The sequence below is a fragment of the Tyto alba genome, unplaced genomic scaffold (genome assembly GCF_018691265.1).
Source record: "Tyto alba isolate M040663 unplaced genomic scaffold, T.alba_DEE_v4.0 Super-Scaffold_8, whole genome shotgun sequence".
Classification (NCBI taxonomy): domain Eukaryota; kingdom Metazoa; phylum Chordata; class Aves; order Strigiformes; family Tytonidae; genus Tyto; species Tyto alba.
In genome coordinates, this window is record NW_024881329.1 from 15,608,355 (window position 1) to 15,627,671 (window position 19,317).

Below are 19,317 nucleotides of genomic sequence, written 5' to 3' on the forward strand. Positions count from 1 at the left end.
CAGATGGAGGTTTTCTTCAATGATCTGAGTAAGAAACTTGTGAAGTTACAAATTGTAGGAAATCTGTATCCAGCACCCAAATATCCTGCAATGAGTTACAGAAATATGTATGAATACTGTTCTCCATGAGGCTCTCTGAGCATTTAACCTTTAATACTTCAGCTCCTCTCTGAATTCTTGGAATTTTCAAAACCAAGTTGACAGCACATTAAAAATAAACACTGCTTTTATTTGCCAGATTTAGATCTCATTAAATGTACATATATAAGTTAGCTGAATGCAATGTTTAAAAAATTTATTCCAACATTAACGTATCATATCAGCAATATACTTAGCAGACAAAAAGGCCACTCAGATTACATGACAGTACAAGTCAAAACAAGCAGTACACAAAGAACACTAGGAAAGTCCATCTATTTTCACTCCATTCTGTTGACTCAAACTGATAGTATTACATAAAAAAGTGAAAGTATAATAACAAAATATTCTAGAAAAAACAGTATAGTGTCTTATAGTAGCACTCTTATTTTGCAGTCATTTGCTTAGAGCATAGCACACTGTATCTTTCCAAGGTAAAAATACTAAATCTTAACTGGAAAAAAGAAAAAAAAATCCCTGATTGTATTACACTTGAAAGGCCAATTTTTTTTTTCTAACTAATTCCAATAAAGCAACATACTCTTGCTTAAATTACGGTAGTTCCAACAAAGAACTATCTTCACTCTGGTTAAAGGACACTTTCAGATACTTGTATTAAACACATAAAAATCAAATATTCCAACAGTAAGAATAAGTACATCCCCACACTGACCAGCCCTTTTTTCTTACTTTTGTCACTTTTCAAGAACAATTCAGGAAATGTGTATGTACGTGAACCATTATAATCCTAATCATACTAATAATCTTTTGTCAAAATACTGTTTAAATGACAAGCAAACTATTATGTAAAGAGGTGTTAGACTTACTCTGTTATGTGACATTAGCTCTTAATATGACAACACATTCTCTTTTCAACAGTCTCTATATACGAAGAAGTAATGCTTTGAAGTGTAATGACATATTTTAAAGATATGTATATATATATATATATATTTCTTTCTAAATAGATGATCCCAAATTTTTTCCACTTTCTGTTTTATGATACAACATATGCAGAACATCTCCTTGTATAGCATTAAATAGGAAGTGATCTCAAAAAATAAGTTTGAAAGAAGCAAGAAGTAGAGGTCAAAACAGCAATTCAAATTCAGGGTCTGCATGCAGGGCTTCTGCATATCAATGCTGTATCCCAAACAAGGGGATTCCCCTGTTTTCCTCTGTCTTGCTTTTAAAAAGCATTATTAATTTACAATACATCTATTTTGCTGACATCTTTTCAAGTGTAGTATATTAGGGCACTTTATTACAGGACCTGAAGAAACTCATGTTCCGTAAGCAGGCCTAGTGCATCTAATGCTCAATTTTCAAATCTGTTTTCAGTTTCAATCCAATTGTATGTTTTGCATAGAAATATCATTTTGCATCTCATCACCTTGGCTGTTGGAAGCAATCGTTTGCATTGCTCACAGTAACAAAACTGTGAAATCTAAATTAAGCAGTTTAGTTAAGAGTGTATCTGTAAGAAGCAGCAAAGTGCTTGCATTGTGTAAATTCTGGTGTCGCATATATAATTGTGGTGACTGGTACTCTTCTTTGGCTTATACATTAAGCAGCAGAGCTAATACATTTATACATGCATTCCTCCAATAAATCCATTACTTCAAATGTATCTGAATATTCAAGACCATGGTCAGTTCAGCATGAACATGAATCGCCAACATGCTTGATTTATCAAGCAAACTTACAGAACAAAGCTGAATAACTTACAGTAACGAGAAATGTACATCTGCTTCAACATCTTGCCTGGCAGCCAAACCATGTGATGTTTGTTCGAGGTAGGCACTTCAATGTTAAAACTTTTGCTAATAATGACAGTTCCACTCAAGACATCGATTTAAAACTCTGTTACAACATTAAGGTTACTAGCCAAGTATTCCAAGACATAGGCTAGGTCTGCTAAAACCAAACACAGAAACCTTGAGCTGTGGATCTAGTAAACAGTACATCACTTGGCTGATATGGAATACAAATCTAAATTTTTTTGTGTATACTTTCAAGGAAGTATAACTTTCAAAGTGCAAATACAGTAAAATTTCAAATCTCTCCAGCTAGTGTACTTCAGTACGAGAGAACTCAACAGCCTGGTGCTATTTTATCCAAGTAGTCTAGGAAGGAACTGCTCTCTGTGAACAGTTCGCATAGCACTAAAACAGAAGCGTGCCGAGGCAGGCATGGCTTGGCTAACACTGTACAGCTCGGTGCGCAGGTTCACAGTATCATGATGCCTGCATGCACACTCTGGAAAGGCGCATTTCCCATTAGTGATCATTTTTACATCTGTTGCCAAATGCAAATAAACAAGGCACTAAGCATGGAAGTGTTGATATGTTTTAAATATACAGCAAAATCACAGAAGTGCCTAACTGCTTCAAATGATAAAATGAGGGCACATTCATAAACAACTGGAAGCTACTTTGCACAAGTAGTTATTATGTATAAACTTGTAACTTTGTAGAAAAGCCCCATGACAAAAGAGAAAAAAACACAACCTTCTTAAAGATTAAAAATAATAATAAAAAAAAAACAACAACAAACCAAAACCCTCAGGCTCCTATGTATATGGACAATAACAACGTAAACATAGATTATTTGGCATGCTTAATTTGCATACAAATCCGTGTACAAACCATCCAGCTGGATCAATTAGTGAGGCGGTCTAGCTCCCGATCCGCAGCACTGTGCGGTTGTATTCCACAGTGTGCATCGAGTACAGACACTCAGCCCTTTGCTGGCATTCAAAGAGAACCCAAACAAAGGAGCAGCTTTGGCCAAAATTAAGGCCAAGCATGATATTCCACTGGCAGTTTTTGAGATTGAGAAATAAATTAGCTGTACCTCTCCAAATTGTTTAGATCTTTTTTAAAAAAATATTTTTAGATGATTCCACAATACTTGCACTTAAAGAGCAAACTCTTTGGCAGATAATACCTTTATGAAAATAACTTTTTTTTTTTTTTCCTTCATTAGTGTGTATTAACTGAATTCTGTGCCTATAAACAATTCCAAGTGGAACTGAACCAATATATCTTTAAAAATCAGTTCCTTCTAAGAAGTGTACAGAAGCTGAAAGCTGAAAAAAAATGCTTGATAAGAGATAGTGGATACAAAAAAAAGCCCCAAACCCTAATCCTTGTATCAGGAGCATGCTCCTATTTAAATTATCATGTCATAAAAATACAATTCTTAGCATTTTCCACAGCAGGAATCCTCTAGGATATCCTTTTCGTTCAGCTGGGATACAGCCTGGAACTTTGCATTTAGCAACAGGGGGAGGGTTTCATGGTAATAACCTCATCACACCCTGTGAGCCCTTCCAGGGCAACATTCCCTATACTGGGAACCCAAATTCATCCCAGATTACACATACTATTCAAAGTGATGGGTAAATAGAAAACAGTACTGAAGTCATAGTTAAGTAGATTTACTAAACCTAGAATGCTCAGTAAGGCTTTTACAGAAAAGTCTAAAATCTTTGGACTGAAAGCAAAAGGTTGACACTGCCCTGTAGCTTTCAAGATGATGCATACTGAGCAAATCACAGATAAAAAACCTAAAACGAGCTAAATTCCAAACAGTTGTTTTTCCAACTACATTGCTCTAGATAACTCCATTCTCCCTTCTGTGGCAATGAACTCCTTTTCCGTGGCTCCTTGATCACCTTGACACAGTCTCTCCTTCAGTTTTTCAAGTTCATACTCATGCAGGATTTTCTGCGTTAAATACTTCTCACGTTTTATTTTGGCTTTCACGTCTGCAGGGACATCAGGAATCATCCATGCTACAAAGAATTTGACGATGAATACAACATGCTGGGGGAAAAAAAATAAATTAAAAAAAAAAGGAAGCCAGGAGAAATGTAACAACTTATTACCAAATGAAACACCAGTTGTTTTCTCTGACACCAAACAGATCATTTATTTTTGTTCACAAACAGAATACCTTTCATTTGGCTGTCCTCAAACAATACACATAACATATACTCAAACAATACAACAAACTAATGTGTATGTGAGATGTGTATGAAGATTAAAACACTTCCTTTTGTGCATAAACTTTAATTCCAAACCATGTACGAATTAGCAAACCCAAGAGGAAAGTGTCAGGTTCTGAATCCCTAGCATTACTTTCTAATACCTTTGTGTGGCTTCTTAGAAAATCCACATGGCTGTGCTGGTAACGCTCAGCTACTGAGAACTGGTAAGATACAGTAGGAAAAGTGATGAGAAGAGCGTTTTAACAACTTGATTTTCCCTTCAGAACCTGCAAGACAGTGGCTTAATACTGAAGTGCCAGTTATGCAAATTACTGATGCCATTACTGTAAATTACTGCAAATTACTGTAGCTGTTTTTAGCAATACGCATCACCGCAAAATGCTTTTTGGGTTTTGAATACAGTCGTCTCACATATAGCTCTTTAATGAAACCAGTAGGAGTGAAAGTGCTAGTCCTGTTGGTTCATGGTTCTTCCATCTGCATAAAGAACTTTTCTATCCTGCTGTTTTATTTTTATCAAATCTAGCAGTCCCCTCAGATGTTTTCACTGTTCTTACTCTCAGGTTAACTTCCTGAGGTTAAAAGACCTAGGTATAATAAGCATTCAGGACATGAGTACTTGGTATTATGTAGGGAAGGAACTATTTTACACTCTTCAGCAATTCTGTTTTCTGCAACTGTAGTAACTACCTAGAGAATCTATAAGGTACCAATTTCAGAACAAAATTTTGTAGGGAACATACCTCCATTATAATTATAAAGGCTAGTTTTGCTGCAAGAATGTGCCAGAACTGCATAGTGTGAAAATATTTCCTCTGATGATCTGGAGGATATCGATAGTCTCTGTACCTGTTGGATAGAAAGGCATGTAAAGGTGAAATGTCACATTCAGTCTGAGACAGACTACAAGCTCAATGACACCTACAGACAAATACAGCTGTCATTTGAGGAACCTTTTCATCCTGCTTTAAATAGTCCGTTTCCTTCTGCAGAGAAAGGTTGCCTCTCAATTTGTTTCTATCTTATGTTTGCTTAAACACCCTCACATTCACAGCAACAGAGATGTGTGAGAAGTGAAATTCTGTACATAGGTTACTTGGTTTTCAGGCAATGATCAAATAATACAGGGCAGAGTGATGGAATGTATCACACAGTAATGGACAAGTATTGAATAAATGTGACAGATGTTGACAGATTATGGACTGGACAGATGCAGGGTTTAATGGATGGACAGTCTTGAGTACACATTCTATACTCCCATGTATAAGTAGGATAAAGACTCCCAGGGCTTTAAAGCAAAATCATCACACAGAAGTAGCTTCTTCTTAAGTGTTGCTGGTTTTTGTTTGGTTCGTTTGTTTTGGAATTTTTTTTCAAGTCTATACTTTTCTTTTACCACGGACCACTTTAAAGTTCGTTCTAAATCATTCTAGAAGCCCCAATGCTTCTTCTAGTGAGAAAGAACTGTTTTTTTCATGAAAGCAGGATGCCCCAAATCCTTGGTGGTATCTAGCACAAAAACTATTTAAATACCGTATCTTTTTCAGCTTTAGAATCTAAACATCCCCTTAATGATATTTCCTTGTCCATTTAGGCATTGCAGTCTAAAAACTTTTGAAAATCTAGCCTGAAGTTTGCAACCTTAGGGACAGACATCTCCTCCATCACTCAAAAATCAATAGTTTAATTAAGCAAAAAAACAGAAACAAACAAAAAAAACCCATTAGCAACGAGACTCTCAAACAGTTAAAAGGCAGGGGGTTTTTTATTACTGGCGTGATCTCTTACCATCTCAAGCACTGCCTTGTTAATAGCTTAAATATTACCTCTCACACTTTAGAATGATGAGAATAATATCAGGTAATTTCTAGTGGACTACGTAAATCTGCATTGAGTTTTAAAGTCATTTTATAATCAAAGTGATAAAATAGTTATTATTACACCAATACCAACCTGCATACGACAAAGTTTTCAGTATTCAATTTAGGCTTGTTTCTCTCAGGAAAATCTGAGATTAGAAACACTGACAAACTATTGTTTATGTATCCAGACATAGGCGAGTCTTCATTTTTAGAATAAGCGTAGTAGTAAACTAAACGAGGAATCATATCTGAAGTGAATGCAACAATAAAAGCCTGAAAAATAAATTGGAAAAAGAAATTAAGTGGCACACAAAACCTGCAAGTAGATTCATACAGGGGTTTTGATACTCTGACTCTGTGACGTAACCCAGGATCTTTTAAGCCGGGGTGAGCATGATTAGGGCACTCTACCTTGGGAAAGATGCTGACCGCAGCCTTTGCTGCAAGGACCAGCACTCAGTGAACAAAATATGTGAATGGTCCTTACAAAAGGCACCAAATCCCCAAAATCCCCTTACACCAAGCTGTCTTCTATCTGTGATAACAGCACTCCTTAGTGAAAGAGGAGACACGGTTCTGAATTCTGGTAAGAAAGGATGAACTCAAATCCAGTGTGTGATCACTTTATGAAAGAAGGAGAGCCATGTTCTCCATCTGAATTTTAAAAGAAAATAATGGCTACGAGCACATTTTGCCTGGAAACTTGAGCAACTGAAGATGCTCAGGTACCTTGCCAATTAGGTAATAACTTTAAGTGGGTTTGTTGCCAAAGACACTTGCAGATCTCATACTGTTTAATATTCTACATTACAAAGAAGCAGCTCTTTTGCTCAGTAGTCCGCTTTACATTATACTTATGATGAAATACCAGCATAGTGTTTAGTTTCCAGTTTATAACAAGTACTCTGAGCCACTGCCCCATAGGGGCATCCAGAAGCAGCTGAACAAGCAGGATTCCCACAAAGCAGGCCTCATAGTGACAAGACAGAAACGTCATCCGGCCAACCTGTCCACTACAGTCCCCTCTGGGCAATCGGTGTGCTACATCAGACTGAGCTTCAGGCTTGCTTACGCCATTCCAAAACACCAGAAAATACAGACAAGTGAATGAAAGGGTAAGGTCCAGTGAAATGCGGATTGAGAGCTGCATGTCATCAATGTGTGGACAAGCCAAACCACCCAAATGGCTTGACCGTATCTCTGTAAGGTAACATGTGATAAAGCGAATACTGTTAATGAAGGAGAAAAAGCATCAGCTAATTTTTAAATCTGCAAATTCTGAATACACAGAAGATGACGTAGCACGGTTAATGTACTTACATTAGTGACAACAGACAAGATGGCCATTCCGTTCAGGATTTCTTGCCAAACTCCTATGCTATGTGCTTTTGCGGGTACAGGTCTCCTATACTGAGTGGTTAACTTCCAGGAGTCTACTCGAATCTCCAGGATATTATTCATCAGAGCAAGAAGGGGAGCCAGGGGAAAGGATGCCACGAAGAGAGTAATGAATCCAAACTGAATGACTGCAAGGTAGAAAAAGATAATTACCAAAATCTGCCCCTTCAGAAGTACCCTCGGGGTGACAATGAAACAGGCAAGTTGTCACTCTCACACAAATGACAAACTGCTGCCCGGCTGCACAAGTCCTCTCCAGCCCTGGCCTGAGCCAAGTGACAACCTGCCCCAGCCCCAAGACTCCTCCAGTCTCTCAGGGTGGCCGTTCAGCAGCACCCAGGGGAAGGGGGCACTCAGGTCCTGTCAAACCATGCTGCCAGCAGTGCTGGACACTAATTGTTTCAGGGTTCTGCAGTTCTCTCATGAATGGAATGTAACTGTAGGGGAACGGGAATGTACACATACATGAAATTTCTGAATTATGAAAGAGGAACAAAACCAGGCTAGGTTTCCTCTCCTGCAGTTTGTACAGAGCAAGCCCATTCTCCTTTTACTTATCAGCTACACTACTAAATGAAAAGGAGGAAATACTTTTACTTTTATCACAACCCTACCTCCACCTACTGTTATTGGTTTAGTCAAAATACTAACACAAATTCTGTATGTAATAGTTCTAGTGTGTAGTCTTAACATTAGTTTAAGAATTGCAAATAAAATATAAAAATGATCCCTTCAGTCATTACCAAAATGAAATGTCTCTTGGTACAGAATGTGACAGGCCTCAGTGCAGAGCCAATACTGCCACCATATTTTAGATAGGAAAGAGAACATCTTGCCTGCTTTAGGCAGCAGATAAAAATAAATTCTCATACAACAGTGATCAGCTCTTCCATGATTTCAGTGATGAGTTCTTCACCTTAGACAATCAAGAAAATTTCTATTAGCTTAGCAGCCCCAGGACAATGCTGGAGCATACTGGTTCAGTTCTGAATCAGGAAGAGCAAGGACATCTATTAACAGGCATGGCTGACAGCACTGATTTTTCTGACTGTACTAATTTCACAAGATCACAGCCCTCTGTGAAAGAGCATGAAGTGTATGAAGTGACAGTAATATACCTACACATCGCTAGGTAATCTAGAAAACTTAAAATTATTTCTGTAGAAATAAAGCAGCATAAGGGACCGGTTTTCAACAAAATTTGTCCTTATAACAGACAAATATATCTATTTAGCGTCTTTTAGATTTAGTTTGGCTTCAGTTTCTAGTTTCAGTTTCTCAGGTTTTATAAACTAATTTCATATGCTGACCTGTTCATGTTATCTTAGAAAAATCCTGTTACCCACACTCCCTCTGCTGGTCTACTGGACTATTTAAGCACTAACCAGTGCAAACCTAAAATTAAAGATTCTCTCTGATCCAGTTCGTAGTTCTTGTATCTGCAGTACCCATCCTTACAGCATATTTGGCACTCGTCCCATACTTACAATTTCCACTGACATCAGCTGAGAACATGCTTGGGAACAAGAACAGAACAGACACCGAGGCAGCTGGCTGCACAGAGAATAATGTTCCCTATTCAAATGAGGGAAACAAACAGTCTTTGCACTGTTTCTGTGAAATTCCCTGCAGTCTAATGTGCAAAGGCAGGTTATTTTTTTTTTTTTTTAATTAGGCTCACCTATTTAATGATTTCCAGCAGTTAACTGTCTACTGTTTATCAGATGGAAGTGCTGGCATCAATTCATAACAATTGAGAAGCTATATTTTTGGAAGTGTCAGTACAAGATGTCTTGTCCTCAATTCCAAATGTATATTTTTAAACTTACCCATTTCTAGATATTCATAGAATAGCCCTAAGGGTCCAAATGTCTGCAGATCATGGTCTTGCTCCCAGCGACTATATAGATTTTCTGGATTATTTCTGGCTTTCCGGCGTCCCCACCAGTTACAAATCCAGCTGTATATGCAGAAAAAAAGTTAACAATGAGAGAAGCAGATCAAGTATCCCTTTTTCTAAATAAGCTCCTTGTTGCAATGTGCTTTTACAGGCATAGCTTTCATAAAAAGAGGCCAAAAGCCTCTATAAAATGAGTCTACTTGTCAGAATTTGTGCTTTATTTACAGAATTTTTCTCAGCTTTTTCCTATGGCAATACTTGTTACCACTCCCTATAAGAATTTCCTCTGTCTCTAACACGGGCATCTCAATGTGAGAGATAACTTACGGTACAATGGCCTCCTGGATATTTCCCCAGATCTGTTTGCCAGCCATGACTATGGTGAGCTGTGTCGTCAATTCTATCAAACAGCCCGCAGGATCGCACTGGCAGAGACAAATTGGGGATTAATGAAGATGAATAATGGTCATTACCCACATAAACTACATTTTATGACCATATAAATGAAAGAAAGGAGTTCTTAAAACTTGTTAGAACAATACTTAATTGTCACCTGGACTGCCAGCTAAGATACCCTTCTCAGGAAAGCATTACAGAAGGGCTTTCAATGCTCAATGCACTTCATAAAACACACACCGAAACGTAACAACCACTTACAGAGTAATTCAGAGATGCTTCACAGTGATCACTGTGCAGAAGCACACAGACGGGGCAGCAGGATCCACGTGCAGCAGCCCCAGCAAGGTCAATCAACCGCACTTGCTTAGTTCTCAATACCAGACCAACTCCGACCTGGGAAGCACTGGCATTTTCTATTCATATCCCCATGCCAGAGGTATTTAAATCCCTGCCAGTATCTGGTCTCTGCTGAGTTTTAAAGTTTCAGCTCTTTATTGAGGCCTTCTTCAGAATTTAGTAGCCAGACCAGTATTACGAGATACTATATCAATAAGTGTCCTGCATTACTTCATCGTGTTTTGCATAAAGTTCTTCCTCTACTATTGACTCTCAAGCAATTCTCCACATTAAATATTGTATTTCATCTCTGTACAAACAGCATAATTAGCAATCAAATGAGAGGAAAAGAGCAAAAGCTTACAGATGTGCCTCTGAGCAAACGGTTTCTCTGAAAATGTAATGCCTCAAAAAGCTTATGAAGACACCCAAAAGACACAGACCATTTCCATTTACACTAGCTTTCTTCAACCTGGAGGATCACTTTTGAGACCTATAGCAAGATCCACTGGTATTTCAGGAGAACTGGGGCCAAGAAAAGCTTTCTGATTTTTTACGCTTGTGACTGACAGCCACAGATTTTCACTGCTGGTGCTTCCCTGACTAGCAACAGCAGGAAGAGTCCTTGCAAGCCTCTCCATCAGCCTCAGGATGGCCAGCGGAGGCCCAGCTCATTCCAGGCCAAACCTGCAGCTGGCAATTTATGACTGCACAGGCTGGAGGGGATAAAGAGTTTAAACTAGTTTATAATTACTCAATCCATCTTAATCAAAAAAGTCCTACCTCTTCATTCCGCCAGCGATTAAACATGTATGTGTAGACACCTGGATAACCAACAAACTTCCCTTTGAAGAAGGCCACATAGAAGCAGGATGAATAGTAGTTGACAAACTGGAACAGAAACATTTTCATAGTGAGCCTGTTCTCATACTCCATATGAGTTCTGGGAACCTCTGTGAAACCAGAAAATAGTAATTTTATTTTCCTTTATTGCCTTTAAAAGGATACAGATTCATAAACACTCATCACTCATCGTACCTTTACATTCCAAAGGAAAAAAAAAAACAAAACACCACCACCTACAGACAGTTCAGCAGATTGAATTCCTGCTCTCAGACATCCTGCCTTTAATTTCCAATGCAGTGCTCTGAGTAGACAAGCAAGTGAAATTCATTCTTGAAACATTTGTAAGCATAAATTCCCCCTTCTTTGTGCTGTCCACTAGCACTTGTCCATCACAAAATCTTACACGATTTTTAAGAGATCCAAGATGAATCTCAATGTTAACTAGCAGGGTCTTCTAGACTATGAAAATGTCACAGTTGGCAATGCACATGATAAAGGAATTTTTTTTCTTTGTGGTAGAGAAATATGTGACAGTATTGTTTTCTTCAGTATGCTGTAAATGTGTAACTTATATTGAAATCAGCTGAAACTGGATGGGTCCTGTGCCTCTGAAAGATGAGGCTGATAGTGGAGGAAGAATATGAAAGGATACGGGCATCTCAGTGGTACTGAACATCACCAAGTCTTTGCTTAAGATTTTGCTGCCTTCATAATCACATTCTCCATGTTTACATTTTTAAAGGTAGCAGGAAGCCCTGTGCACATAATGTCCTGTTACACGATAACACAACCAATTCAAGCTGGGAGAAAGGGGAAGAAAATACACCACAAACATTCACATCCCTTTGCATTGGCCAGCACCTGGCAGACATGCTGAATTCACTGGCCCTACAGTACAGTTATTTTATATATCCAAGTAAAGGAACATTTCCAAGCTTGGCATAAGTTTGTATGACAGAATTTATTTACTGGGAACCTGCAGCATGCTACAGAGGAGGCAGGACTCAGGTGAGGTAGTCTGCCTAGTTTGCAGCTCATTAAAGTATTTTTACTGGCAGCAAACTGTTCAGATGTTTATGTCAGACACTCAATGTTCAGAGCAACAGAGGTAGATTATACCTACACGTCTGAAAACAAAATCTGGCCCAAATTTTTTAAGGAATTCAAGAGTGAAAAAGAGTTAGAACAGACAATCCTGACAGCCCCAGGCAATGTTTCATACCCTGGACCCAACCGTGTCTCCAAGCCCGGGCTCAGCGCAGCTGCCATGGCTGCCAGGAGAGGGCAGCAGCCCCACAAAAGTAAACATCTATTTCTCCTCTGTAACATAACCACAGGTAGTTCTGACACTTAAGCAATTAATCCTCTGTACTTGCAACCAGCAAAATAACACTGCTGAGCCTTTATGCTTATAATTCATGGCCTTCAAGAAAGAAAGAGCTAAGAAATTATGATTTTCTGTTTTTTTGTTTTTTTTTTTTTTTTTTGGGGGGGAGGGTTGGTTGTGAGGGTTTTTTTGTTTTTTTTTTTTTTTTTTTTTTTTTTTTTTTTTTTTTGTTTTTTGTTTTTTGTTTTTTGTTTTTTTTTTTTGCTAGGGGTGATTTTACTTCTACTTGTTCTGTCTTTCTCTGAGCTAATTTGGCCAAGCGAGATAAGCAATACAGATCTCTGAGACAAGAGACAGTCCATGATAAATCAAAATAAACCCAATGGAACATCCCATTAAGTTTCTGCAAGAAACACCTTTCAATTCTTGATTCCACTGTTGTAAGTCCTCATAAAAAAATATCACCAGCTGTTTTATGACAGCTGTACAAACTACAAATACCTAATACTTTCAGCTCTCCCTCCCCCAGCTGAATATTCTGCAATTATTTCTTTCTGTAAAGCACCTACAGGGACATCTAAATCATTAAGGGCAAACAAAGAAAAATATGTAAGAAGGGCTCTAGGGAAGGATATTTTCAGCATGCAAGACACAGTCAAACATAAAATCTGCTACAAAAGTAATAGATCTTTCTGGGCCTGCCTGCCAGCTCCTCCTGTTCTGGAGCGAGCCTACTGCAGGCGATGCTACCCATGGCTATGGCCACAATGACACATCTTGGGCCCAACTTCTCAAGCTGCTCCATCTCTGCCTTCCACCTGTACTAACTCCAGAGCTGTAAATCCACAGCTAAGGGGAACAGGGGAACGGTGCCAAGAGAAAACCCTGGAAAATATACTGTCCTATCCCCTAGCCTCCCACCTCTTCCCCCAAAGTAAGAGATAGGATTATTTAGTCTTTTTTCTTGTAAAGTTGGCTGTGAAAGCTGTGATCTAAAAAATATATCTTCAGGATTTCTAATTGAAATACTGCTACATAAAGACAGTTTGATCTTGCTTTGGTGACTCTAATATAGCACGAGATAATTTTAAATTATGTTTAGAACTGTAATTGCCTCTGTCGACTAGTTTTAATATAAGCAAACGTTATACTAAGAGAAACCAGCTTATGATAACTATTCAAATGCAGGGAAAATGTTCAGTACGGCCATGGATACAACTGAGTCATTGCTTCAAACTACAGACTAACATCCTACTGCTTCTGCTGTGCCTGAGTTGAGAACAACTACACAGAGCACCTCTAGATAGGTTCTACCTTTAGTGATTCCTTGAAAGTTTTGTCTTCAAGGACACTGCTTACCCATATCAGTAATCCAGATGGCTATTCTCTCATAGAAGAAATTCAGTATCATGATGATGACGAAATTCAGGCAGGAGGCTGTGACTGAAGTTGCCAGCTGAGGGGTCAGTAATCCGCTGATGGGCTGTAAAGTCTGAGTGTTCTCCATAAAGCTGGCAAAGACAGCATATACCGCAAGACGATATACTATCACAGCTATCATGCTAGCTATAATCAGAGACACCTAAGGAAAGGAAAGAGATTTCAAATACACTTACAGCTCAGCACAGCTATACACACACAACTTTTGAAATAAGATGTAAATCATCATGCTTCTTACAGGTATGAGTTCAGCAGCACTGAAATGCAAAGTGTCCAGGCAAATTACTTTGCTATATTAGATACATTAAACCCGACAAAATGATTTTGTTAACAAAGAAAAGCAGACAACCTAATACCAATATTAAAAAAAAAATAGTGCAGAAAGATACAGACTCATAGAAATGGAGATGGAAGGGGCAAGTTAGATTACATTGTCCACCCTAAAATTTACTCTGCAGATATTTCTACAGAGGAATATGTAGATATTTCACTGTAGTGAGTAACACTTTTTTCCTTTTTTTTGCCTGAACTACAAATTTTCAGTATGGTCTGTTAATACCACATAAGCCAGGGAAAAAGTTAGCCCTATGCTAAAATGTCCAATCAAATTACAAATTAATGAAAGATTTCCAAAGTTGGGTGTTTTTTCTTTTTTTTTAATTGTAATTAGAGTGCATTTTGCCTGACAGCATGAAATCTGCAGAACAATAAAAGCACGTCTTAATAACACGATTAAAACCAGTTTGTGTTAATGTCATGATTAGTGATGATCAGCAACTCAGATATATGTTAAAGTGATGATTCAAAAAGATGCTCACCCAGAACAACACTGTAGTTCCTGAGATGCAGAACCGCACAGCCTGGCTAGTTATAGGCAAATAAGGCTCCATCTCCTGAAACAGTCAAGCAAGCACAGCACAGTTCACAAATCCAAAATCTTATTCTAACATCAAGCAGCACACAGAGCTCTCATCAGCTGTGTGAAAGTGCCCACATCCGAGGAAAACCATCCCGAAACTCCCTCTCTAAAAGGGCAGATAGGACTTGATAATGTGCTGGGGGGGAAAAAACAGAGATTAGGACAGAAGTGGCCAGAAGGATGTTAAAAGTAAAGTCAGTGCTTGGAAAGAATGGTTAAACCTTTGCAAAAATCAATCAGTAGCTGAAGGAAACAGACCACCTCCTTCATTAGATGAACAGAACTGTTACTGTAATGCTAGGTCAGCCGTCACACAGCTCTGAGTCCAAAACTGGACTGAATTTTAAGAAATTGTTCATGTTGAGGTTTCTTAAGATGGTCATTTACTTGGATGTATCGTGTTTTTCCACACAGCCAGAGAGCGTTTTCCTCCACTCCTTCAATTTTATTTATTTATTTATTTTTAATTGAAGAAATGGCTACATTCATTAGTTGCCAGTCTCTGCTGCAGCATCAGACAGCTGGTCTTACCCAAGAGAGTATCGCCATATAGCACATGAACAATTTTCCATGTTCGTGTAAAGTTCTCTTTTTCGCAACCAACTCTAATTCCTAAAATATCAGGTTACATGTGTTAAGAACTGATCATTAAGAAATAATGCCAATTGAAGAAGATTTAGTAAAAAGTAATCTGAATTTGATAAAACTTCAGGACAAGGCATTGTAGTATGCTTGCGCTCCTCTTGGACAAAGGGGCACCAATTACCGCAGACGAGCACAGTATTAAGTACATTATCAGTAAGCATATTGAACCAGAAAATGCTTGTTTTGACAACAGAAGATATGGAACCTGTAAAATGTTATTGAACGGATCTATTTTCTGTTGCACAAAAGCCCAGAATGTGCCAAACAGACTGACATAATGTGTTGTAATTTGGCCAACTACAAGGGCTGCAACCGAGCTGCAGATTTCTCCCTGACACAACCAAGCAGCAGAAGTTGTTTTACAAGTGTTGCTTCTTGATGGCTACATTCTTCAGTCAGTCAGCATGTTCATACCAGCATGATTTTGTGTGAAGTGTCATGTGGTATTCTCTCAGGAGAGATATATTGCCTGAATCTGCCAAAGTATAGTTACTAAACGCAATTATCAATACTGTGGTCTCAGGTCACAAGTTTTTTTGACACTGATAACAGTTAAAGGCTCTATTAACAGAACTATAAAAAACAGCTGAAGATACAAGCATAGATATCAGGCGACTTTACATAGGCTCATAACATTTTATACCTATTTTGTATTAATAAATAATACACATATTCTATATTGAGAACAAATGTTTCACACATTCTTGGCTATTAGAGAAGTTCTCTACTTTAGAACAAAATGTAGGCAATAATGTGCAATGAGAGAGACTAGGTTTCAAGGGAATGCTTCATTATTTATGTAAATTAAGATTCTACTGTAATCAGCAAAACCAGATTTTAGCTATGATCTAGCTACATAGTTTAGCACCAGGAGCAAATGAGGTGTTAATTAAAGCCTCAAGATGGGCAATTTCTGTTTCAGTGCACCACCTAGAGCTTTGAATCATGGCCAGGAATAATGAGGAAATAATTTTCTGAGCAAAGCAAAGCCATCTTTGGGATGCAAGAAACTCAGTGACCTGTATCCATATTACCTTATCAGTCTGCAGAATTAACTTATTCAAAAGCACCGTTCCTTCACGTGTTCAGTATTGCACGTTATCTAGTGAAGGGAAATTACACTACAGCGTGGCTAACCTGTATGGTTTGCTATAACTGGGTTTTGATAAGGATCAGTGCTAAACCTGGCCACACAAAAGCTTCTGCAAATCCACCAAGGTAATAAACTGACATGTCATAAAATAAAGAATTGTACAGTCATTTAATTTTTATGGTAATTGTTAATGCATACTTAGAAAGCACCCAACAGTGCAGAAAAATCTATTACGGTCCAACTACTGTTTCCTAATAAAGTCCAAATAAACCATCCTACCTAAGAGATCTGCATGAATTTAGAGAGAAAACCATCTTCTCCCTCAGGATAGTTACACAAATGCACCTCTCCCGGGCCAGCTTTGGCTGCGACCTGCTGCAGCTGATTCACCTCACCAGACTATGGGCTTTGGTCCAGGCTGTACGTAACCACTGCCTACGAGTCAGCCCGTAACTTCCCTGTCCTCACACGATTACCCTCTGCTGCAGCCCGATACTTTGGAGTGCACAAGGGCCACGAACTGCCTGTGTGAAGTAGCTGAACTAGCTCATCAAACATTGATTTACCTGAAATTGTTTTCCCGAGCATGCAGAAATCAATAACTCAGCAGAGCTACACACAAAATCGTAGTACATGGTTATCAAAGATGTCTGCATAACTTGTATGGTGTACAGTAAAAGTGCACAAGTTACAGGTATAAGAAGAACTGCATTAATGTTGCATGTGCAGAAGGGGAAGGAGAGACAGAAAAACTGTCTCTCAGAAGAAAGAAGATTAGTGTATTTATTTTCTAATAATTAAGGAGACAAGCCCTGAAGGACACGGCTATGGTTTATACAACAGTGATGCTTCCCATGTTCTGGCTAAGCTTCTGTTTCTTTTCTGAAGACCATGTTATCTAATTATACTTATGACTAGTGAAAATAAATTATTTTTATGCAATTCTAGGAAGAGGAAGGATGATTTGAAAAAACAACAAATTGAGGTGGTAGGTGTTGTATTGGAATCCAACCATCTGATCCCTAAATTTGTCAAATAACTCCTACCTAAATTAAATTTAAATGAAGACAATTAACATCTAGTAAGTATTTCTATAAAACATTTAACAGAGTTAAATAGTGTGGTTAATTGTATCTCAGTTAGATTTCAGACAAAGGGCTTTAGCAACCTTCAGCTCTCTAGCATTCCCCAAACTGGTTATAGATCAGAAACAAAACCACAGCTAGTCCCACATATGTATCTTTAGAACAAGAAGACTGCTTCTTCTTATGTTGTGTAGGGATGAGAAAGATTGCTTTTAAAGGTGTGAAGATTTCAGAGTCTGCTGCCTTGAAACGAGGACACTGTAAAGATGGTGTTAGCCAAGTGAAAGCAATAAACTTTCTCTCTGTATTCCTGATTTATCGTTTTCCAGTGGAAATTAAAACCCAATAGAGCATAATTAAGGAAAGGTATGCACACGCCCCAGAGGCAAACCCCCTATGTTCTCATTATTCTGTGTCAAAAGCCTAGATAACAAAAGACATCTGCAGGAAGACAGCCATGGTCCAAGAGCTGGGGCATGCGTGTCACATGCAAGAGGCCGTCGTGCTGACAGCCCTCAGTCGCTGTGACCTTCACACTGGAAAGCAGGACAGCCACACCGCACCGGCCCCGCACCAGGGCACACTCCCTGGGCTTTACTGATGCTAACACAGCTCTGCTGCTTGGGGCAGTTAAACTGTTTTATCTCTGATACTAGCCAAGCAAAGAGCACAAACCTCAGCGCTCATCAACTGGATGCCTTCAGTGAGAAAACAATGTGTTACCAAATTCTGCTTTGATTTTCGATGCAATCTATTGTGTTCAGCGAGGGCGTGGGTGGCATCATGTTCCACATAGTGCAGCCAAACTCACTGTGGTCATAAACACTGCTCTGTGGAGACAGCACAGCTGAGGGCCGCCCTCCCCCAGTGTAAATGTGGTATTGCTTACATGTGTCACACAAATCTTTACCTAGCCCTGCGATACAGACTTGTTCCTGAGACAGAACTCACACATTACCAAACTGTCAGCACACAACTGAGTTTGCATGCATGTCAACTCAGCACGCTCATTACCTGAGTTACAGGATTCTTCTTCTTTTGGGTACATTTTGCCTCATACTCAGGCCTCAGCTGGAGTTGTTGCTGTTCCTCTTCAAAATCAACCAAATCCCACTCATATTTCAGTCTAGCTTGCCGTCTCTTCCAAAACTCCAAGAAAAGAGTAACTGCAATTTGAAAGTGTTAAAATACAGCTAAGGGAAAAGTGAACAAGTTCATGAACCAACTTAAACTCCTTTCTGCACTGGTTTCTATTCTGCAGTCTATTATTTATCCTCACAGTGTGACCCATTCACTGACTACCGACTAAAGTTCACCGCTAAAACCATAATATGGATTAAGTAATTATTAGCTAATTGAATTCCAGAAGTGGATGCCACAGAAGATGCCAAGACAGGATATGGCTATTTCCATGGTTATGATGACCATATTCAATTACAGATTAACTGCTTTTCATATGCAAATAGCAACACAGAATTAACAAAGGAACGTTATGATTTGACTAATTGCTTGTATATAAACCTGTAACACATCAACAACTATTACAAATAAGCAGAACTGTTTTCAAGTAGTATGTTCAAAGATTTCTGTTGCTTTTTGATGATTATCTGATATCATGGTCATTTTAAAGATGGTGAATGTCTGATGCTTTTCATACAATCAAGAGTGAGGCTGCCTTAAGAAATTTTTAAGACACTAGAAGGAACTGACTTCATATCTAAACTAAACAAATATAAAAGTTATAATACTATATAACATTTTAAAAGCTCTATACAAACTTCTTTAAAATGTAAACCTTTAGTAATCTGATTGTTCCTATTTGAACTGGAGAGGCTTTACGTTTTACACAAACGTGGGAAAGCTTATTTTCTTCAGTTCTAAAATAATTTGCTGGTACTTCCTGAATGACTAATC

General features: G+C 38.4%; 1 protein-coding gene across 6 annotated transcripts in view; it reads right to left on the reverse strand.

Moving 5' to 3' along the window:
* Positions 1 to 274: 274 nt before the first annotated feature.
* ANO5 (anoctamin 5) overlaps positions 275 to 19,317 on the reverse strand; it is a 61,772-nt gene continuing 42,729 nt past the window's right edge. For all 6 annotated transcript variants that reach the window (XM_042785193.1, XM_042785192.1, XM_042785190.1 and 3 more), the window contains 10 exons: positions 18,418 to 18,569; positions 14,480 to 14,554; positions 13,581 to 13,803; positions 10,832 to 11,001; positions 9,641 to 9,738; positions 9,243 to 9,373; positions 7,336 to 7,541; positions 6,107 to 6,288; positions 4,897 to 5,002; positions 275 to 3,968 (listed from right to left, as the gene is read on the reverse strand). In XM_042785193.1, the coding sequence (XP_042641127.1) occupies positions 3,747 to 3,968; positions 4,897 to 5,002; positions 6,107 to 6,288; positions 7,336 to 7,541; positions 9,243 to 9,373; positions 9,641 to 9,738; positions 10,832 to 11,001; positions 13,581 to 13,803; positions 14,480 to 14,554; positions 18,418 to 18,569 (1,565 nt within the window). In that variant the 3' untranslated portion in view covers positions 275 to 3,746. The remainder of the gene's footprint in view (positions 3,969 to 4,896; positions 5,003 to 6,106; positions 6,289 to 7,335; positions 7,542 to 9,242; positions 9,374 to 9,640; positions 9,739 to 10,831; positions 11,002 to 13,580; positions 13,804 to 14,479; positions 14,555 to 18,417; positions 18,570 to 19,317) is intronic.